Below are 23,840 nucleotides of genomic sequence, written 5' to 3'. Positions count from 1 at the left end.
GGAGAAGTTTGTTTGCAGCTGAAGGGTTAGCTGGTTTTGCTATCCACTGACTTGGTGGTGTCTTAAAAGGGGAGCTTTGGCCAGAAAGCGGAGGGCGGTATTTCACGCAACGCCCCCCAAAGGGTCGGACTGTGGTTCCGAATGTGGTGCCTAAAAGCTGCCGTAGTATGGGCACCTCGTTTGAAGTCAGTATGTCACCATTGTATGGAGAGGGTGAAGCAGCAACAACTCTGCCGCACAGAGTGATTGATTGTAGGGTTTAACGTGCCAACGCAACGCAGGCGATGAGGCGCACCGTAGTGGAGGGCTCCAAATTAATTTTGACCACCTGGGGATCTTTAACATGCGCCGAAATCTTGTACACACGGAACCGCACAGAGTGCTTCCCAAAGGTTTGTCTTAGCGCCTTCCACAAATAACTGTGTATCGAAAGGCAAACTATTCTTTGTGGCTACCGCATTGCACGTGTAGAGCAACAGTGGCGCACATTCAGTGTTGTCATCAAATAGGCATCCATTGCATGACAGTTGTATTTTTAGAATTCGGGATCAGTAAAAAACGTGCACAGCAGATTCATGGCTTCACTACCATGCACAAGTCATGTTCCTAACAAACTGTTGAAATTTGTGAATGTGAAATAGAAATTATTTTTGAAGAAATTGCATTCTGCAGAGAATTCAGCTCTGACATCAGGATTTGATTTTCAAGAACTGCGGTGATTCACTTCATGAAGATGCCAAGATGTCTTCATGCAATCACGGGTGCCAAACACTGCTCGGAACCACATTGAAGTCAATATTATTGATCACCACTGTTTAGGGAGGCCATGAAATGTTGGCCCAGTTGCTCTGTTATGCAAAGCAGGGTGGTGGCTCTGAGAAGTTTAAGAAACTAATCTGAGACAAGTTTTGGGCTAACCTCCAATTGAGCTTGGTAGATGCTTGTGAAGCTAATGTCAGGGCGGCAAACGTGTCGCTTGAACAGGAAAATTAAAGCAGTTCCATGCAACGTGAAAGCTGTCAAGTGCAGAGCAGTGACTTGCCAAAGGGGCCGTTCCAATATCGTCTTGGTGTTGATACCGAAAGTAGTCAAGATGCCGCTGCCGCTGAAAATACCTATAAAGAATAGTTTGGGGGGTAATTAATGTGTGAATTCTCGGTTCGTATCGTATTTTATGTTATCGTGTATTTTTTTGCGTCCTAGAAACAGCAGCTTCCGTGGCAATGACGCAGCACTAAGATCATACCAAACACTTTGCACATGAGGAACGTGTGCCTGTGTGGCGCAGTAGGATTGACATCAGCTTCGCAATGTGAGACCGAGGTTCGATCTTGACCAGAGGAAGCGGTGATCTTTTCGAAGCCTCTGTTTGGGCGCGCGGCACCATGTGACAGCAGTGGCTAGATACCGTGACCTTGGAAGAGCTATGATGACAAGGCAGGGCCCTAAAGTGCGCCATACATTTAATAAGATGCATGTGCAATAGGCCACACAACCCCGTGCACTTGTTTCCTAATTCCAGTGGCCAAAACGGAAGCCCATGATATGAATGGGGCTGTGATTCTTTGCCGGCAATGTGCTCGCTAGTCTTGATTCATGTGTTATAGTTTATGGCACAGCTGGGAGACCCATAAGGGTGGAAAAAAAAATGAAAAACACATTCTTGGTGTCAGTAATCTGTTAAAAACTAGGTATTAACTGAACTTTAAAGAGATGAGAATGGGAATGGATAGATAAAGATGAGAATTGACAATGTATTGAAATGCAGAACAGTGCGAATTTGGAATAACTAAAGAATTTTCTGTGCTATGACCTTCTCGCTCCTCCTTTGTTGTTAATTAACTTGTGTGTAAACTGAAGTTGATATGCATTGTAATTACTCATTGATTGAACCTAATTTTTTGATTGATTGGAATAATTTTTTACCTACATTCATAGACCGGAACTATGGTTTGACTGCTATAGCAGGTAGATTTAAACGATTTATTTGATTAGCTGTTTTATCGAGCCTTTGCAGGTCTTCCTTTGTAATTATGTTAGCCCATGTATGTATGAATGCAGACTAGCTGGGCCCCCATATTGATTGGGTGTGTCTGACTGCCGTGTGTGACTACTATTGCTACACACCAAGCACATGCGCATAGAGAGTAGCGCCAGAAAAGCATGGTGAGCACGCAAAAACTTGTCTGTGGTTGAGTTTGTTCACACCACTTGCACACGGAGCTTATGTTAGTACTTTGGTGCTGCACGCACCCTGTGCTGTGCAGTAAGTAAGGTAGTACCTGTCATTTAATGCCTCTCTATACTTGTGCAAATTTAAAGGCGCTTTGAATACAAACTGCAACTTTGTTCAGTTTTAAAGAACTATAGACTTTGGCCACTCGCTCACCTTTTCGCTGATAATGATAAGCTATATTGAAAACGTTTAAAATTTCACGCTGCTGTGACGTAATATGTGCAGGAGTGAGGGACAGCACTGTAAGCTTGGTTGTCAGTGTGTTAACTGCACACTAGCATTGAAGTGATATGATCAAAAGATCGTCTTTCTTGGCAGGGGGGCTTAAGTCTGTTGCCGCCAATCACACAAACGAGATTCAGAAGAAGCGCGAGTTGGTACTGATTCGTGCTGACTAAGAGCATGCACAGACGAAAGACAACGCAAGGACCCATTTGTTCAGTGTTGCACGGGGGTGGTTTACAGTGTTCCGTTGATGTGCGGGAGTCAGTATATTGTCTGAATGTGCACCTAATGGAGCACAGGTACAGTACTGAAAAAGATGCACAGTCGCACCTTTCGAAACATTGCAAAACCAGTGCCAACCGGATTTCAGTCACACGAAAGTGTTGTTCAAGCTTAAAGATAGGACAACGCGAGAGGTGGTGGAGGCTTAGGATATCGCTAAGCTAGGACAAACGCGTGTAAGCGAGCCCTCAATTGTGCTTAGAAGAATTTGAGTTTTTAGATTACAGGTGATGTTTTGTTCCTGCAGTTGGCAGATAAGTTGGCTTCAATGGTCCATATCTGGTGCAGTGTCAGTCTGAAGGCTTCCCTTCCCCTTTTACGGTGTATTGTCATGCACAGCTGCTGGTGTATTGTAAGTACATATTTCGTGTTTCCTTTCAATAAAAAGTAGTTGCGAGTCAGCGCTTGTCCCGTCACCTGGTTTGCCGTTGTCTTTCGTCTGTGCGTGCCGTTAGTCAGCATGAAACAAGATTCTGTGACTTCGTGGAGAAATTCCCGGAAAGGTGCTTGGGAAAGCTTGTGAAGTCACTGTGTTACATGTTTTCCTTAATATCTGAACAATTTGTTTGAAGTTTTAAATAAAATCGGTATCATTCTTATTGGGACAAAGCACTCCTTTTAATGAACTGAACCTGTTTTTCGTCTTCATGGCCCGCGTAAAAGCATTGGCAATCTCTAGCAGAGGACGTGCTGTTCCTGTTATGTAGGTTGCATTCGTTGAAAAGTTTAGCTGTCAATTTCTTCGCTTGGCAACACTGGAAACAGCCACAGACATGGCGCGGCTTGGGCCACTGCGGCCGCATGCCGAAGAAAAAAAAACGCCAGCGTGCATTGGCTGCTCCATTTCAACCTGATTCTCAACGGTGGTAACAACTAAGATGTTATTAATCGCACTCACATTGGACTTGAGGCAATACGTTGCGTTCGGTAAGGTAGAGTTTGTTAACATGCAACACCGTCATGTGCTTAGCACGGACAAGTGCCACCATCCCGCGAAGCCCGACGTAACGAGTGACAACGCACTCACACGGTTGCCTGCATGCGCGCCTCGCCAGTGAATGCAATCAATAGTATATACGTATAATGCGGACTTCTCGACAAGTTGGCATTGCATGGCGCTGACGAGTAAAGCGGAAAAAATTACACGAAGGATGAAGGAGGACAACAGAGACTTGTCCTCTTTCATTCTTTGTGTAATTTGTTGCGCTTTTCTCGTCAGCCATAGGAAATATAGTATAGTAAATTTAACCTCCCATACTTGAAGCATCAGGGTGTCAAAACAAAAGGAAATTGTGCGGGGTTCCTAGAAAATAATGTTTTTTGGTGGGATCGTCAGGAGTTGGTCGGTGAGCATGTGGAACCTGAAAGCGTGGAACAGAATTTGAGTTGGATTGGCTTCGTCTTCTGTGCAGGCACATAACATTGGGACGCGTGCGGCAGCCAAGCGACCAGTGGCAGGAGTTGGTGGCACGGTGCTTGAGAAATGTGAGTCGGCCTGCTCGCTGGCTCATTTCCTCTTCTGCATTCTTTGTCTCTCTAATGAAGTGTTTACCTGTTTTTCTGGTTCATCTATCCAATATCTGCTGTTTCGTCTGCAAATCGAAATTAACGACTGGCAAGTCAGATTTAGTATTTGTGAATGCGTTGCCGTTAATTAGCGTGCAGCTCCTAACCATGGTCTTGCTCAAAAAAAAAAAAAAAAAACATCTTGGACTTTTAGCGCTTGTGGTGTGTGTTTCTGTCCGTCCTTCGTCAAAACATGCGCTCTTCCTTTTTTTGTATCTTGGACTTTGTGTGAAGTTCACATATGGTGGGGATATTTTTTTTTGTGCGGTGTCATTGCGCAAAACAGCCAACCCAAATAATGCACGTTTTGCAACAAGGCCAACTACCATTTGTTATTATTAAGTCGAAAGCCTTATATGTCACATGTGGAGGTGCCCAAACACCCTTGAAAAATTTGGTCGAAAGCTTGACCCAAAACTTGTGAACAGGAAACATTCCCCCCAAAAAACTGTGGTAGATTCCTCTGCCATAGGAATCGGTAAAACACAAAATTGAAATGTGCAGCTGCAGCTGAGCATGATTTGCGGGTTGGCAGCTGTCCTGTGGGTGTCCTTGGCGAGCGCCGTACTGCTGGCAGGTCGCTTCGGCAGAGGTGTACTGGCGTCATTTCCGTGACGGATATGATGTCAGTGAAATATTGGGCTATCACGCCATAAAACATTTTCGTGCTAAAATATAAAACCCGAAAACGAACAACCCTAAATACTATAACGTACTCTTTAGTACTATAAAGGTTGCTTCCCCGCAAGAAGACCTTGTGTGCAGGGGCGCACCCTTCACAGGCCGCTTGCTTCGTTGTACTGGCGCCACTTCCGTGACGGATATGACGTCGTCGAAATCTTAGCATATCCGGAAATAAAACACTTTCGTGTTAAAATACCACATGACCGCAAGAGGCCCTGGCAGTGTGAAGGAAGCATGCCAGTATTCAGCAGTGGCCCCAGACACCTGCTTCCGGCTGATGAAACTCCCACAGGCATCCTCCGCTTGAAGACAGAACTTCCGGTGTATTGGTGTTAAGGCATGCGCACATCACCGTTTTGCAATAGGTCTGGCAGTCAAGGCTTTTGTCTTCACGTCTTTTAGGCGATAGCTAAGGACACCTGGCAGGTTTTGCATACTGTCTTTCGAATGCTGAAAAAGCATGATACTTAAGGGGACAAAAGTGCACTGCAAATGGAACCAAAGAGTGAGCACTTTTGCGAAGTGAGTGGAGGCTTGAATATTTGTGCAGGGCTGGCTTCTCGAGGTTTCCTTGAAGTTCGAAAAAAATGAGTGTGCTGAAAAAAAAATAGGTTTTTAAGAACGTTTTCACCAGCTTCTTTCCAGTGTTTTCAGGAGAGTTTTCCTGAATAATATTCCCAACTCTATTCTGGGGTGTTGGAATTTGCCGCAGTTCTGTTCCTTTTAGTTCCTTTTTTTCAAAATTCCATTCCTTTTAATATAATGCACTCCTGGAATGACTGAGCAGTTCAGTTTTATATATTACTCTGATTCCTAACTGTAGGAAAGTGGCTGATAATCCTGTTGGGTCACCGACAAATGCAGCGTACAGCTGACATTACCAGACGCCTTGAGAACTGCAAAAGATATGCAACACATGTAGCCACTGTCTCACTAGGTGTCATACTGTCTTGAGCAACAAAATGAAAAATTGGGCGAATTGGTACATATTCATGATGGAATGTAATAGCGCAATAAACGACGAGGGACGCAGAAGAAATTCACAAGATGGGCGCTGAAATTCACAAGACAGCGCTCGTCTTGTGAATTTCTTCTGCGTCCCTCGTCGTTTACTGTGCTGCTATATTCTGTCTTCTGTCTTGAGCAGACAGGTTGATCCAGCCTAAAGGGCTCATAGTGGGCAAGAATACCGCTGCCCTCTTCATTAGCAGAAGGGTCCGTGTTTCCTCTGCTTTTGGCCAGAGCATGTTGTTTTGGTGCCTTGCATGGCGATAAAATCTTGTTTCGGGCTGTCTTGCTATTTGTTGTGCATATCTTCGCGCTATCACCACTAGCTTGCCGTCGACCCGCCGTGGTGGCTCAGTGGCTATGGCGTAGTGCTGATGAGCCCAGAGACGCGGGTTCCATTTCCGGCGGCAGTGTGCTTTTCTGATGGAAGTGAAAAGCGGAAACGCCCATGTGTACGAGATTTCGGCGCACGTTAAAGATCCCCAGGTGGTCGAAATTAATCCAAAGCCCTCCACTACGGCGCGCCTCATCGCCCGCATTACGTCGGCGCGTTAAACCCCACAATCAATCAACTAGCTTGCCGTCGCTGGCTGCTCGGCTGCACTCGTAAGGTTGCGATGGGAGAGTGCAGTGAAACCGTCAAAAATGCAAACGTTTCTCCACTTAAATTAAACTATTATTGCATTGTTGCTCTAAAATGACTGATATCAATCATTGGGATTCGCGACCTCACTACTGTAGGGAGGTAGCACAATATTGCCAAGCATATTAGCACTTTTAACATTATGTTTTGCATTGTTGTAATTTTTGCAGCAGCAAGGCTAAAGTTGTTGCCTTTAAGTGGCCGCATGCGCTGGCCTTTGCAGTATGCAGATATCCCGGGCCATCTTCACTAACGTGAAACGAGGGGAGGGGCAAAGCACGCAGTGTATAAGTGTATTTAAAGATTGTAAGACTGTCTCGTGCCACACAGTGCGCGCTGATTGGGCGCCGAAGAAGCGCCCGTGAGAGGAGCAACCTCACGCTCGCTGAGGCAGTGGCGCTCTCTCTTGCATTGAACGGAATTTAGGCAATTCAATGAGAGACAGGCCACCCTCAAGTTGTCTTCGTGTCGCATGCCGCAGCATGCTGAGAAGTAGGCTTCACTGGACAGAACCTGGCAATGGAAATCAATTTCGAGACTGAATTTAACAAATTTCTGTTATTAATGCAACTAAATCCTGATTATTCCTGTACGTTAAATTAGTTTAAATCATGTTGGTATATCTTGATCCGGCTTTATGCATTATATGCTTGTTTTTTTACCATCGTTGGACAACATGATCTACCGTGACGACGTGAGACGACGGCAGGAGACACCGACAGCTCGAGCCCGTAAGGTGCTTCGCCCCTCAAAGGTTCCTTCTTACGCAGAATCTGGTATTTACTCCAGGGTTCATTTACAATTTGGCCTCACTAGTTCTAAGTTAAGCCGCCTAGATATGTTTTCTTATTTTATATATATTTTTTTGATGACGAAGGCTGATTACATGTGTTTTCTCAGTTTGCCCAGACACATTGGGTAGGTGTGTGCTTAGGTGCAGTTGAGTTTAAGAAATGCGCCCATGCACGCTACACAGATGGTTAACCAGCAACGCTGTAATGTGCGTCCAATGTTTGCCACTGTCACGTTGACGGTGCTTCACCTGCACCCCGCCGCCCCTGCCTGCCAATGTCACTCAAGCTGCACTTCACGCAGTAGCTTGCTGGGTGCACATTCTGCTGCGAGAGGGACTCGTTTTCACTTCCCCGGATGCACCGTTCCCACTTACCTGTGTTGGTAGATGCAAGGCTGTAGCGACGTCATCCACGAACCCAGCCAGCCTCTGTTTCCCCGTACTTCAACCTAACCTGTTTTTGCTTTGCGCCAGAGGCGTTTTCTGCGTAAACGGGACCGCTGGATTTTCGTTTCACCTAGTCGTATCAAGCTTCGCTTCAAAACTGGCTTTGTTGGGTGGACAAAACGCCCAGTGCAGTTTGGGCCCATCCCAGTGGGCAGTTGAGGCCACACGTTGACTTCTTTTTCAAAAAGCTCAACGAATGCCCAGTGTGCCACCGGCCCTGCGCTGTGCCTGTCTCTGCAGGTGCGAAAGTGGCGGACGAGGCACCCAGGACCAGCCAGCAGCCACTGCCCAAGAAGCAGCTGTTTCAACTGCGACACGAGGCCAGCCAGCTGGTGGCCATCCAGCCCAAGGACAAGGGGGGCACAGCTGCTGCGGCCGCGGAGGAGGGCCCGGACCCCAGTGGCACGCTGCAGCCGAAACAAGACGTCCCCTCCAAGAGGTACTGCCATATTTTTCACGCGTATAACCCGCACCCAAAATGCAAAAATTGCAGTGGCAAAGTAGGGGTGCAGATAATACGCGGGGTTTTTCCTTTAGTGCAGCTTCACGGCAATGCGCGTTGTGCCGTGAAGCCCCTGCGCAATAACACTGACTAAGCCTTCCATGGCAGCGATTGCGCAAAACATGCAAGGACAAGGAAGAAAAAGTAAAGACTAGCGCACTTTAACGACTGAATTTTATTAGTTCACAAACCAAGGACAGCCTCCCAGACAGCACGGGTGAAACCGAAGATGGCCTTGTGTACAACAGTGAGGACTGCGGCCCAAGTGATAGCTCTGGCGAGAGCAGTTACACTGAGTGAATTCTGACTTTCGCCTTGCAGTCAGTCTATTCTACTTGCTAAATATATGCTTTTTCTGTCTACATAGTATGTGATGTGTTGGTTGAACAGTAGCTTTGGTGCAGCCTTTCCTGTATCAAATGTCCGGGCAATACGCGAGCATTTGTTTTTCTTTTCCGGCGAGCTGAAAGTGGCGGTGTGGAACATATGCAGGGGCGGGTTATATGTGAGAAAATACGGTATGCCTGCTGTCCTGACCCTTGCTGGGTCCCTCTTCCCTTCCTTCCCTGAAGAGCTTGTTCGGGAATCTTCCTCTCTCCCTGGCTAACTCTCCTACTTTAGCCACCCACAGATATTTTTTGCAACACTTATAATCTTCTTACTGCTCGTGATGCGCTCTGTTCTAGAGAGCCCATTATGCCAGTAGCGTGTGCGCCCACGTACCGAAAGCAGTACTGGCCATTATTTTTAACACAAAAGTGTTTTATTCCGGGATACACGAACATTTCACGGACATCATATCCATCACGGAAATGACGCCAGTACAACGAAGCAAGCAGCCTGTAAAGGCAGCCTGTAAACCCCTGCACACAGGGTCTTCTTGTGGGGAAGCAACCTTTAGAACCAAAGAGTATGTTATACCTTGGGTTATTTGTTTTTAGGTTGTATATTTCAACACGAAAGTGCTTTAATAAATGCCGGGATACACCAAGATTTCATGACGCCAGTACAACTTTGCTGAAGCGACCCGCCAGCAGGACGTCGCTCGCCAAGCACACCCACAGGACAGCCGCTGACCCGCAGATTTCGCTGCACATTTCACTTTTATGTTTTACCGATTCCTATGACAGAGGAATCAACCACAGTTTTTGTTTTCTTGTTCTGATGCATTTATTCTGAGGAGACTTATTTATACCATGGCATTATTGTTTGCGTTGCAAGCATTGGCGACGTTGTTACTCTAGCAGAGAAAATGCGATGGCTGTGCACGCCGTCACAACGCTGAGCCCCAGTCGTTGAAAAGCACAAGGCCAGTGCCCCAAACAAAATTAGGGCGAGGGAAAGACTTACCTTGCAGATGAAAAGTGCACAACATTTTCTCCTCTTCTCCACAATGTGCAGGGGTCTATTTCCAGTCTAGTGCCACAAAAAAGCAGGCATGGCTGCCTGCTCGCATGCAAGCGCTCAGGCTGCTAGGGCGTTTTTGAAGCAGTAAACGTTCGTTGTCCAGTGGTGTCGTTAAAAGGAAAGTACATATTGAGCCCTTCACTCAAATTCCGCGTGCACGCAAAACAAAAGAAACACCAAAAGTATGCGAATAGGTTTATACATAGAAGAGGTTGGCACACAGCGCAGACGACGGTGGATCGTCACAGGAAATGCGAGAAATAAGCCGCCAAGTTGACCAGCGACAGCCAATAGGACAGCCGTGGCCAGAATGACGTCATTTCGGCCATGCCAGGGGTGCATAATGAGGGGAATTGAAGAGAGCGCAGTTGGTTTTTCCGCCTCTTTCATGGCTATTTGCGCGCTTACCGCTTCACAAGCACGTGTAATGTTTGGCTCAAATATTCCTTGCAGTGTAATCTAAACGTCGTGCAGGTTTACTTGCACTGCACAAAGAGTGCTGCAGGGTCCCTTAAAGGGCCCTGTGGCGTGGAAAAGCTGGCGTCCTCAGCGGCGTCGACTGTGAGCAAAAAATCCCTAGCACTGACATCCCTAGGGCACTGTCCTAGCAGGGGGCGTGCCACAGTACTCGGTTATAATATCCCGTAGCACGCATGCACTCCCGATATGCGTGTGATGGATGTGTTGCGGCGCACTACAGAGTCATCCTCATCTCGAAGTGTGGTGATAAGCCTGTGGCATTCCACGTTCAAAGGGGGAGCACTCACCTGGCCACATGCGTATGGGACTTGCTGATTCACGACCCACAGGCTTAGAAAGCATCGTGTACCGATATGAAAGGTCTACCCAAATTTGTAGAAATGTTCCTAACGGCCTAGCTCGCTTCGTTTAGAAATACTATATCACTTCTTTACTGAGCAAAAAACACATGTTGGTTTATAAACTTTTTACTAGAGGGTGCTAGCTGTCTAGCAAGCAGGTTTTATTTTTTTTTCTTTCAGTACAGAAGTGAAATAAGCAAACTAGGCCGTTATTAGGAACACTGGCATGTATTTGCAAAGCTTTTCGTATTGCTGCACGATGGTTTTTAAGTCTGTGGGTATAGTGCCTAGAATATACTGGCTAGTGTGCTGAGGGCGGGCGCGGAGGTGGCCCCGACCGTGATGACTGGCGGCGGCGCCCGCTTGGGGCGCTGCTGTGCGAGAGGGTGCATCTGCGCGCCGTCCGCGCCGCGTTCCGCGCGCTTCCCAAGCGCTGCGAAGCTTCAAGTTAGCTGAGTAGCGCGAAGCGGGCGTTTACTTTTTCCGTGTATTTGGAGCGTTCGTTACAAAACGCCATGCTATATAAGAACTACGCGAGTGCGTTTAGAATGCACGCATTTTGTTAAACCCAATGTAGATAAATGTGTGGCGTAAACTTCGCCGTCTCCTCCCGCTCTCAAAATACTTAACTTGTCAGTAACCATCCAACCGATTTTTAACCGGTTGGATGGTTGGAGCAAATAACCGGACACTAAAGCAACGTTTGAGATCAGAGGTGCCTTAATTGCTGCGCTGCGCTGATTATTCTGGGCTGGTGACGTTAGTTTGCGACCCTCTCTCAATCAAAGGAGATAAGATAATACGTGCGGCAATATCAGAGGTGAAATAGAAAACATTATGGCAGTGACATTTAAAGCGACACCTCCGATTCGTTTAAAATGAACATGGATATTTGTAAATGTCTCCAAAGGACGGTCGTTGCCGAAGACATAATTAACAACCTACAATTCACCTATTACGGCATTAAATAACTACACAGAACATGAATTATATTTCAGAACTCCTGTCATAATGACACTATTGGCGTTCGAAAACTCAAAGCACCTAGTTGTGCTTCACCAGGCAGTAAATTAAAAACATTGTTATATCTGTTACTTTAAATTGTTTTTCACGAAGGGCCTGACCAACAATATAAACCACGATTTATTACACGTTAACCAATTCCAAAAGTTTCCTCGGGATTCAACTAACCTACTTACCAGATGGCTCACTGTGATGTTAAGAACTGACCTTCGGGCGGCCTCTTTAAAGCGCGCCCAAACTATTCCCCTCTTTAAAATACTGTTCCGCCTTGGTCAACACGGCGCGTGCATTCCAAAAAAAGCTGTCAGTCCCTCGTCACATATCCGTCGCCTTGGCGACACTCAAGGCCCATAACGACTGTGAACTTCACTGCGTGCTCTCTAACTTCTCGGAACGCGGCGGCGCCCCTTTCATTCATCTTTGGGCCCACGAATGACGTCGCAGCGACCGTAACACTAACACCGCTGACCAGGATGCACCCGCGATGTGCCTATACCCGTGCTTTGCAAGCTCTAATGCGATAATTACCCCCGGAAACTAGAAAGACTACCGCCGAAGTCACAAGGCACCTTCGCTGTCACTTTGAAGGTGCGGCGAGCCGCAACGTGACATTGACAACCTTTGTCTGTATGTCTAGGATTATCTCTATCGGCTAGACGAGAGTCCCCGGCCTTCATGGTCACACGATGAAAAGCGGATTATCCACGGTGGGGACCGTGAGGGTTCAAATGAACCGGGCCTTCCGTGCACGTGCTTAGGGAGCCCGGTTGGCAGACAGTGTTTCAAAAAAAATTTTAGGCCTCCTGCTGATTTCCCTATTAAAACAGAGATTATCTATTACAAAATGAATGCTTCGAAAGGGCTGTTTGTTTCATAGTGTGCATAAACTATAAGTCAGCTCACAGTTCACCAGTCTCAGGAGAAAACGTTTCAATCGCCCAGAACCATGCATCGCGTACAGCAAAGAAGCTAGTTTAGCTGATGGACACCGATAGCAGCCGGACTGGGATTTGAGCAGCTGCGGTTCAACAATTTCGGAACGCGCATAGCGCACAGAGAGCAGTTTCTGTTTGAAACCTGTTTTAATGCGCTGAAAAAAAAAAAAAAAAAAACTGGAAATAAGGTAACGCAGAGGCTTCTATGCTATATAATGTTTTCATGATAGCGTAAACAATGCCCAATTAAACACTTATACAGTAAGGAATTCTCTCATTATGGAAGGACTCCGAAGGGGTGGTGGTTTGATTTTTCGTTCGGATTCAGAGGGTGGGTCGAGATGTCCTGCCCCCCCCCCTTCTTAATTTTTGGATTTATTTTCCCAAGTAGACGACCCCTGAGGTCGTAGAAAAAGTGTAGTTGATGATTTTTTTCTATTGTGGTGTATTTTGGTTTCTTGAAATTTTGTCTGTACAAAAATTATTGACGCCAATATAACAATTAAATGTGTTACTTCTACCAATTATACATTTTTGTGGAAATGCAAGGCATAACTTTTGGGTCATTCTCGCTATTTTTAATGCGTATTCGCATCATCTTTTTTCGAGCTGTTCTAGTTCAGGCCAGAGTTCAGATGCATATTTCTCATCTGTAAATTTTCGTAATATTTCTATTTTTTTATTTTTTTGGTTTCTCAGTATTTTGTCTGTGCAATTATCTCTATTCATGCTAAATAACGGTTAAGTGTGTTAGTGCCGCCAATTACGTATTTTTGTGCAAATGCAGGGCGTTACACGATCCCCTGTAGGGGGGTATGTACTCGTCAGTGCTGTGTTGTGCAGCAAGTGAGTGCCTTGTTTCACGGCCAATCGGGCTGGAAGCTTTTCGAGGACTTCTCAAGTCTTCTGGCGGCGTTCTTATTGATGTAACGCATCCAGGCCCGCCTTCACTTGCTAGGTGCGTGTACACGTTTTATGTGTGTGTGTAATACATTACTTCAATCATTGTAGCAATTTCGTTCAATGGTCGTACACCGAAGTATCCTCGCAGTTTGCTGTTATTAAAGATTGGAACTGCTTTTCACCAGTTCCGAGGAGCCTGCAGGCACTGGACATTGCAAAAAGTATCCGTCCGAGTCTGGCTGGCACATATTTTCCGATAAGCTTGGGCAGTTTATTTCAAATGCGTGCAACGAAGGCTGCTCTTCTGTGACGGACATGGCGAAACTTCTAATCCGTGAAAACTTTGAAGGTTCATTCCCAGATGTTTATGTTGCTGCAACATTTTTTTTGTGCTTGTCGGTAACGAATTTCACTGGCGAAGGTCATTCAGCCAGCTGAAATCGATCAAAAACCGCTTTGATCAGTGGTACGTGACTGACAGCTGCCTCAGCGATTTGTCGCTGCTCAGCGTGGGGACGGAGATTCTTAAAAGCGTCAATGATGAGGATATCATCAAGAAACTAGCGAGTGAAACGGAAACGCTTGTAGAAACATGCAGAACTTTTTATCTGTTCTTAAAACACGAATAAAAACAGAAAGCATGCTAATACGTACACATTCCCCATTTCGAGGTTGGATTTCGGCGAAACGCGCGTAAGGAATAGAAAATTTTGTTTATTTATTTAGTATTTAATAGAAAAAGAGCCGCATGCAATAGGAATGTGTTTTTTCTGTTATAAATATATATATTGCCTGCAAAAATGTACATCTGTTACCTGTTTACCAGTGAACTATATGTTTTATTATTAAAATATTTTTGTGATGTTCGGTATCCATCTCATTTGCTGTAAGCGCCACTTTTTCTAAAAAATTTAGCTCCCCGCAGGTTCAGAATATTTTATTAATAAACCATTCAAATTAAATTTCGCACTCAGTCGGCATATACAATATACTGCCTTAGGAGAGCTTAAATTTGGGTTTCTGGATGAAATCACAAAATAGCCAGGCGATTGGTAGCTTATTTACTGTAAGGATGGGCGAACAGTTTCTAAAAAAGGACTACCTGTTTACTTCGGCAGTGCTCACACGCCGCCGACCAAAGCGTGGTCTGCCGAATACGCCGCCGCGACAGAGGAGCTTGGCGGCTTTCATGTACCCTCTCGCCGAGCAGCGCCCCTTGCGGCCTCTGCGCGCAGTCATCGCCGGCGGGGCCACCCTCTCCCGTAGAGAATGCGCGCGCTCCGCACACTAGCCAGTATATTCTAGGCACTATACTGTGGGTAACAAAGTATTAAGTCTCTTAGGAATGTTAAAAGACGAGTCTCCCTTAAAGGGGGGGCCATGAGGACAAAACAAAAGTTTGCTTCATTCGAACGACTGCCTCTTTAGCATCGTACTGACACCACCGTTAACACACACTTCTCTCAAATAAGCTACATCATTGGGAAAAAAGGAGTGGCCATGCTACCCACTAGCTCATTTCCCGCAACAGAACCTATGATGTCATATGAGCCCAGCTGTGCGATTGGCTGAGGCCGGCAAAAGCAAACGCAAATTAGGCACGGCTTATAGGCTTGTCAAACTAACTATTCGCGCTTAAATGTAACGCATAGTCATTTTACAGAAGTAAGAATGGTGCGGTAAACAACGAAAGTTATGAAAATGCACGTAAGCATAGAAGTACCAATGCACACTGCTGTTGGTACTGGGTGCACTATGCTTGTTTTAGCTGCACAGCACTCTGCTGCCTTGAAGTTGTTTTACACGACACTGGCCGATTGGCCTAAGCGACGTTGTCTTACGTGACCCTGTTTGTTGAGGGTACCCCATGTTTCACGAAACGATTGCTTTCTAAAGCAACAAAAACAAGCCAGGTACTAATACGCTCAAAAACAAAGCAACGGTAGACAACGGTTCATGGATGAGTTACTAGTAGCACCATCTGGGAGGGCTGACGGCAAGCAAGGCTGCAAACCCGAATGACGCAGTGGCAGTTCGCTTGAATACACGCACCTATGACTTCATTGCTGACATTGCGAAAACACACGATTTGGCGGGAGAATCAAAATTTTAAAACCTAAATTGAGTAATTTTTCAGTGAATACGGCATACTTTGCTGCAGGAGAAGCGCTGGGGGCACTATAAAAGACGAAATCTTTCGAATAAAACAAACTTGTAATGGCCCCTTTAAGCGTCCTCCTTTTTTTTCTTTTGCCACCCCAGTGCCTCTGAGCCCCAGCCAAAGGAAGAGCACGCACAGCAGACGACCAATGGGATTGTGGCTGCCCTGTCACTGCACTCATACTGCGGAGTAAGCGAGGATGAACAAGTGACAAGGCTCAAGAACTCCTTACGTCTCGCCAAGAAGAAGCTCACTGCGGCCGAGCGCAAGCTCAAGCGCAAGAACGACGCACTCGCCCAGCTGCAGGCCACTGTGGACGACCTCAAGGCCAAGGTGAAAAATCGCTTAACCGTCCTGGTTTATTTTGCAGCTGACGTATTTTCCTGTGTGTAAGTCAGGCCTGCTCATTTTAACCGCCATTTTAAAGGTGTTAATCTTTCTTGGGCCACTTAAATCCGAAAAGTTTTGGTGTGTCTGTCTGTCTGCCTGTCTGCCTCTCGATTCAGACAAGAGTTCAATACTTGAAGAAGACGTTTGTATAGGCACAACCTTTCCAACTCACTAACCATGGTGGCACCATTCATTGTCAACATTGCCATGCAAAAAGAAAACAACAGGCATATTTGAGGAAGGAAATCAATGAATAACTGGTACTGGCAGTGTTATTTTGTGTGTTTATTTGTGTGATTATTGTGATTACTTTGTGTTATTTTGTGTGAATAGATGTGTGATTGATTTTTGCGGTAGCAAATTAAAAAAAATGAACGAAGCTCCCACTAACGCGTAAGACGAACGTAGCGAAGCTGTACGCAACGTTCACCATCACGATGGTTTGAGTCCCAGATTGTCGCTGTTTTGGTTCTTCTCCGCTGCCGCAATGGCCTTTACTTCATCATTGTTGCTATAAATGGGAGCTTCCTTAATTTTTTTTTTTTTTTTTTTTTTTTTAGGTGATGATCATTGGACATCACCTTGGAGCGGCCTACACTATTATGTGTCTTCTTTGCTCCGAGCAAATTTTGCCGCGATTACGTACGGCAAACGCTGGAGGTTTCCTTTTTTTTTTTTTTTGCCAATCTTCTGAAGTGGGTATGCTTTGGCTTGAAATACTGCCGGAGACAGTAGTTGCCGCGAGGCACGCACACACAAGCACTTGGCTTTTTTTTTGGCCAATCTCCCTAAGTTGGGTATGGTTTGCTTGACAGACGGGTGCTGGGGACACTGACTGGGTGGTTGCTGCGAGGCACACACACAGATGCATTTTTTTTGCTTCTTTTAACTGCCGGGCAATCACCACAGTCGTGCCCAATCACCACAAGTGGGTTTGCTTGGCTTGAAAAACGTGTGCTGGGCGGTCGTCATGAGGCATGCGCACACGAGTACTAGGCATTTTCTTGGTTCTGTTAACCGCTGGGTGGTCGCCGTGAGGCCCGTCCTCACACGCGCACGATCAGCAATTTCTTGGTACTTTCAACTGCGGGCATGAAAAATTACGATTCGCTAAACAGCTTCCCTGTAAAAATACATATCGAAAACGCATCCTGACCCCCAAAATACAAAAAGAGCTCGCGCCCTCACCCACACGTTGTGGTGGCATTCCAAAGAGTCCAACAGTGACGAAAGCTTCGAACGCACGGCGCACAAGCAGTGGAACGCGGTAAAATTGAATTGACTTGAGCAAACGTCCACTGTGGTTATCACGGGAGGAGCGTGAGAGTTGGGTGGGGAAGGGAAGGGAGGCATTTACATGGCAAGAGCAGCGTAAGACTACCGTCTTTCGACAACATTTGCTGTGAAGTGAGCAGATGACCGGCCATTTTTTGCCCGGCCATGAGTTGCCCGGCCAGGAGTTGCACCTCTGTAAGTCTTGTGCTTCTATGCAAGACAAGGAAGTGTGGGCTAGTTGCCGTGTAGGGTAACGCAAGGTGTGAAATACGAGCTGGATGAATAAAACTTTGCAAGTGTGCCTTTAAGATGTGGCTGTATCATGGTCGATTCACAACCCCCTGCTCGAGCTGTCGCTGCATGCTAACAGCATGTGAACTTGAAATTCGACGCTCGCACCACGAATGACTTCGCAGGCCCCAGTTAAGTACGGGTTCCACTAAGGGAACTTCACACCTAATACAAACCTATGGAGAGCATTTCCGTGGCGGTAATTGCCGTGAGTGCGTAGCGGTAAGCGTGCACACATGACAAAGTAGCTTCTTCAGTGCTGCTGAGTTCACCCCTTCTTGCCAATAAAGCTTTATCCCAGTGTCTAGTGGTACAAAACAAGGTCCCACTGAAGACCCAGAAGAATGGTTGGAGGAGCTGGAGCACGTCCAGATCTTCAACAGGTGGGACGGTGAAGAAACTTTCTGGTATGTTTTCTTTTACTCAGAAGATGCAGCTCGCACTTGGTTTGAGAACCACGAGAGCTCTTTGACCAACTGGGCACAATTGAAAAGCGAGTTCATTAAGACCTCCACTACCGTGGTGAGAAAAGAACGAGCTGCGCTTTTGCTTGAAACTCGAATGCAGCACCCCAACAAAGGGGTCATGGTCTTCGTCGGGGAGATGAAGAAACTTTTTCGCCGTGTGGTCCCAGAAATGACGGAAGAAAAGAAACTGAGGTTTCTGATGTGAGGAGGAAAGCAAGAACTCTTTGCTTGCCTTGTCCGCAACTCCCCTAAAACAGTGGCCGAATTCACGTACGAGGCGGCCGCAATGAAAAAGATGCTGGAAATTTGTACGAGGGAGTACGACCGCGCCATCGATGTGCTAGTTTTGGAGATGATCAATGCCGGGACTATTAGCTCTGATACACTACGCGAGGCAATCTGTGCAGTCGTCAAGGATGAACTGCAGAAACTCTTCCCAACAACGCCACAACCCCAAGTCACCGTTATGACCAACGTGATCCGGCAAGAAGTTCAACACGCTTTGGGGAGTGTTGTTGGAAGCACCGCGTAGGCCGCAAACTGTGACCTGCTCCGCGGCTGTTCATCGACACCACCCTGCATATGCGTGATTGAAGGCTAGTTGTGTCAGTCTTCAGCAACGAACCGCGGCAGGAATCTCAACTAGTGCCGATTGTTGCCATAGCGCTTGACGACAGCTTCAGTAAAAAGCTGTAACCTGAGAAAAATAAACAGGTTTGGGTGAATTATTTTCGTACATACGAAAAACTTTTCCTTTGACAAGCCTTACACCTGGTCATTTCAGGCAAAGCCACGGAAGAAGCCTTCCTAGGAGCTGGCAACATTTTGTCCTTAATCGAAAAGCTGTTGAGATAAACAGCCTGAAAAAACCATGACTGCGGTGCACAAGAAAGCCCCGAGGAGGCTGCAGTGAACCTCGGTCACTGCACCAGCATCCTACATCTGTTTTCGTCGTGTGATGCTCTTTTTGCTGCGTTGAGGTGATCTTGGAGAGAAAGTTGGTCTCCCATATCAAGATTCTTGTTTCCTATCATTGACCTTTAACCTGTCGTTGTCTGTTTCTGTGGCTTGCTAGGACAATCTAGGTTCATGAGTACGAATTCCTGGGCGAGTTGGTGTTGCAGTGCACTAAACTTCATAGTGCGTGCGGACGAGGACAAGGAAAGAAAACAGTGACATCACGGAGTGCTACGTAGTGTCGCTGTTCCTCTGTGGTGTCTCTGTTTTCTTGTCTTCGTCCACATGTGCTACGAAGTTTTCTGCAATCTCACTGTTTCATGCACTGCGCAGTAATATAATTCGTAACTTGCGATTCTCGCGTGCTCTTGAGACATATCGAGAGCACAACTTTACCCGCAACTCCTGGTTGCGTGGCGCTTTCAGCATTCACCCCTTATATCCCCACCCCCGGACTGGGTGGTATGCTGGTGAACTCCGTTCAAAATATCCCCAGTACATTTCTTTTTCCCCCTTTTTTTAAAAACGAATCGCAGTAATGTGCACTCGTGTTGGTTGCCCCCGAAACGTGGCACGTGTTTTCAAGGGGTAGAATTGTGTGCGCGCTTATTGTTCCGCAAGTGAGGACGTATACCTTTACTACAGTGAACTACAATGAACTACCTTGTGCAGCTGCTGCCCCTGGAGCGCGAGGGAGCCTCGTCGTCTGGTGGGCAGCGCTTCAGCGTGAGCGAGCGGCTGCCCCAGGATCTGTTCCGCGACTGGCACGAGAACGCGGGGCGGGTGCCGCACGCGCGCCGCTACAGCGCCCCGACGCTGCACTTTGCTGCCGAGCTGCACAGCTGCTCGCGCGCCGCCTACGAGCACGTCGCCCGCTGGGTGCCCATGCCCACCCTGTACGTGGTGCGCAAGAATGCCGCCGCAGCCACAGACATGGCCGCCGCCACCGGTCCCCTACCGGCTGCCAGGTGGGGACGCTGTTTTGTCAGGAAAAGCGTGGAGGAGAGTTGTACGAGTGAATGTGGAGCGTTTTTGAGATTCGTGGGCAACGTCGTGTTTGGCGGTTGCGAACAAGGCATGCAGGGATGCTTCAAAGCCTGGGCTTGAAACCAGGAAAAAACTCATTACAAGAGACACTGTTACAAGAGACACTTGTTTACAAGAGACATTTGGATGAAGACAGTTTGGACGGTTTTCCTATGTTGCCCATGTTCGCAACATTGCTTACAAGAGACCTTGGTTACAAGAGACTCATTTCCTGGGTCCCAAGTTGAGTGTCTCTTGTAACAAAGTTTTACTACTGCACAACCAAATGGGGACAGAGTTGGGAGAGGAACGGGATAACCGCAGACCCTGTTACCCTCCGGTCTGTGTCCTCGTTTGTTCATGGAGTATTCCTTTATTTTTTTTTTTGCATAGATCATAAATCGAGTTGCCAGCAACCAAGTGTTATTGCGGACTCGGAAAGATTACTTGGTTTTAAGAAGTATACGTGAATCAAGAGTGTTGAGCCTGCTTGATATTTGCAGACAGCGCCATCTTGGTTGGAGGGCATGAACAAGATGTGCAAAGAATGCTGCGAGGACCGAGCTTCAATGGCTACTCATTGGTTTAAAGGAGTACTGACACAAAAACTTTTTATTCCAATTTTATCGCTTTTATCGATGTTTAACGGTCTGGCAAACCCGAAACAGCACTTTAAATACTTTACTGCGCGATAATTAACTACATTGAACGGCCTGAAAATCATTTGTTTCAAAATCCTGCGCTTTCATCGCGAAAAGCGCATATGACAGAATCCCGGCATGACCTCACCGCTTTGTGCGGACGTCTTAACACTGCGGAGGCTGGTGGGGGTGTTGTTTCGACCGCACCGCCACCGTAGCTGAACGGCTGAGCTGCGTGAAGGGGCAAGGACTACCATTGCGGCGGAAATTCGATGACCGCTTTCAATAAAAGTCCTGGTGGCGACTTCTATTGCGATTCTGAGCTACATTATCGCTTCCTTTCCCGTGTGTGGAACTTTATTTTTGCCAACAGTGCCTTTCTGGGCAGCGGTTATGCCTGTAGCTCTGGCTACGTGCACCTGTTTGTTAATGCGCCGGCGCCCGCTCGCCGCTCGCGGGGCCGCGCGCATGAAGTGACGTCACGAGTTTTTGACGAGCGCTGTCATGTCATTTGTTTTGGCTTCACGGGATGATGTTCTGAGTGCCGCTCCACGCGCTGTTCCGTCGGCACGATAAACGAGATCCAATTGAAGTATTTTCTTCGCGTCGCAGGCCGCTCATATTTCAGCCAGGGTATTCTGTTGAGTAAAGGAAGCGAACTGTACAATAATATTAACGCCGAAAATCGGTGTCAGTACTCCTTTAAAAATAACTAGTATGAAGAAATCGGGAGCAACGTTAAACAGCCATGCCACAAGACAGCCATTCAAATTAGGTAGTGACGAACTACAAGTGATGGGTGAATATTATTTTACTTGGCCAAATTGCCAGTGCTTATCAGAACCAGAACAGTGAAATTAGGTGTACAATTATAGCGAAATGTGGACGTTTTGAGGACATTTCTAAATCAAAATTGTCTTAGGTTGGTGGAAAATCACAAGGTGTTCTCAAACTTGCAAACCTTGGAATAATTTGGAAATAGTGTTCACTCTTCAGTTCAGTCCATAGCTCACCTTTGCTATTTAAAGAATGCAAATCCCGGAAATATACGGCAATTACTAATGGTAAGGGAAATATAAAGTTGTCTTGGCTGCGCCTCCTTCTGGCTCTGCCACAATGCAGGCACGCGTGAGTTGGCTTTTTTTGCATCACTCTAAGGCTGTTTGGAAAAGCCTTGGTTGTGGAGTACCAAGTATTTTGTGCAAATTATAACTCTAGTGAGAATAGAGCCTACAAACTGCTCACATTTGTTTAGTTTTAATTTTACTTTGCAAGAACGTGCAACAAAGCCATCACTGGAGTTGCCGAATTATGGAGCGGCCGCCATTGCAGGGTCAGTGGTCGGCGAGTCATACCGCTGCTACATTAGCGTCCGAATGCCATTCGAACCAAATGTCATTGGGCTCAAATGAAAAGTTGTGCTGCTCCGCTGGGTTTTGAAATGCCGTTTGCCTCAAATGACATTCGAGCCAAATGAGCACCGAGGGAGACATTTGGGCTGTCAAATGCCATTTCTAGCACTCTCGCGCACAGCGTTCCAAGTCAGCATAAACGAATACATTATTGGCGTACTTAAAACAAACAAAATATTCTCAATTGTGAGACTTCGTTTGCTTCATTTAAATCGCGATATCAAGGTGTAATGATTCCGTACTATCAGCACCAGTGCGAGCAAGCGACAAACCAGTGTGGCCAGACAGCACGAAAACCGCGATTGCGATTCAGAATCGAGCAAAAACCTTGTCAAAGCTTACGTTATTTGTAATTTGATATCATTTTAATGCCAAAGACTGCTGCTAAATTTGATTGTTGCATTATTGTGTAAAAACAGAACTCGGCAGCAGCAGCAGCGCCATGCAGCACGGCGAGCGATTGTTAAAGCTTTCAAATGCCATCGAAATTGTAGTGGAGCATGGCAGGTTCTGAATGGCATTTGAAGCACTCCATTTGAGTCAAGGGACATGTAGTTTAAATCACATTCGGACCCTAGTGTAGCCAGGGTATTGGCGAGTGTGGATGATAGCGTCGCAACCGTGGCAGAGTTTGGAAGACCATGTCGCCAGCGTCGTACCGAGTGCAAGTAAAAGCAGGCGCAGCGAGCACACAGCAACGACGATACTTTGCCCACAACCTCTGAGGTGATCGGTGCACTCGCACTCGTCCGGGACTTCCTCGCAAGTGTGAAAGATTGCAGCCTCAGCTGCTGCGACTGTTGACACAATTTGGTGAATCCCCTACTGCCTCGGGCAGCGAAGTTGTTCAAGCAGAAAAAGATAGACTGCTTTGTGCAAAAGTAAGGCAGTTCCATGAAAAAGTTTTTTTTTATAACTGGTACATGCTTTCATGAGACACAATCTTTTAGCTTGCTTATATCAAATTATCCCGTATATCACACTGACAGGTGTTCTCTTTCACATTCAATATCTTCTGTCCGGTGGGCTGTATTGGGAGATGACAGATGGATTAACCTAAGTTTTTTGGGTTTCCAGGAAAGACTATCGTCTCTAGAGCTTGCAGCAAAGTTTTAACCGCACTTTTCCTGCGATTTCAGGTTTGCCAGCTCACTGCCGCGCAAACGAAACCCTACGACTGAAGAGACCGGTCGGGACGCATCCACGGTGTACACGGCAGCCAGCACTTCTTCTCCAGCAGTCCCTATTGTCGTGTGGAAAGAAGAGGATCCCATGGGTTGCCTTGATGCCTGTGGCACGACTGAGGGCAGCAGTACAGCGCCAGATTTGAAATAAAACAATGCCTTTGGTTTAGCCTTGCGCTGTTGCAAAGCGCCTTGTTATCTGCAGTGGCGCCCTCTCAAACTACGCCGAGATGAACTGGCTGAACGCTGCATCAACTGATCACATGGAAAGAGGCCGCGGCAGGGCCTTTATCTGCTCACCTCATTGCGAGGCGAAAAAAAGAAAAATTGGCTGCGCATCTGCTCCTTTCGTTGCAAATGTCGACAAAAGACGATAGTCTTTGCCGACATTTGCCAAGTAAGTGCCTCCTTTCGCTTTTCCGTGCTCACCTCTCTGCAAATGTCGACAAAAGACGATAGTCTTTGCCGACATTTGCCAAGTAAGTGCCTCTTTTCACTTTTCCGTGCTCACCTCTCGTGTTGTTCCTCTTGCGTGGCGCTCCTCCCAAGGTAAGCACACTA

The 23,840-nt window shown here is 46.7% G+C and overlaps 1 protein-coding gene across 1 annotated transcript in view; it reads left to right on the top strand.

Moving 5' to 3' along the window:
* The window catches only part of LOC144179598 (uncharacterized), a 28,673-nt gene extending 5,219 nt beyond the window's left edge, over window positions 1-23,454 (top strand). Inside the window, exons 3-7 of the mRNA XM_077708017.1 lie at window positions 4,156-4,228; window positions 8,125-8,323; window positions 15,738-15,969; window positions 19,689-19,984; window positions 23,235-23,454. Coding sequence (XP_077564143.1) covers window positions 4,156-4,228; window positions 8,125-8,323; window positions 15,738-15,969; window positions 19,689-19,984; window positions 23,235-23,430 — 996 coding nt within the window. The 3' untranslated portion in view covers window positions 23,431-23,454. The remainder of the gene's footprint in view (window positions 1-4,155; window positions 4,229-8,124; window positions 8,324-15,737; window positions 15,970-19,688; window positions 19,985-23,234) is intronic.
* Window positions 23,455-23,840: the final 386 nt, after the last annotated feature.

The sequence above is a fragment of the Haemaphysalis longicornis genome, unplaced genomic scaffold, assembly GCF_048455015.1.
Source record: "Haemaphysalis longicornis isolate Haplotype H1 unplaced genomic scaffold, Haemaphysalis longicornis Haplotype H1 scaffold_4, whole genome shotgun sequence".
Classification (NCBI taxonomy): Eukaryota; Metazoa; Arthropoda; class Arachnida; order Ixodida; family Ixodidae; genus Haemaphysalis; species Haemaphysalis longicornis.
The sequence above is the reverse complement of the archived record's forward strand: the minus strand, read 5'-3'. Positions and strand labels throughout refer to the sequence as shown.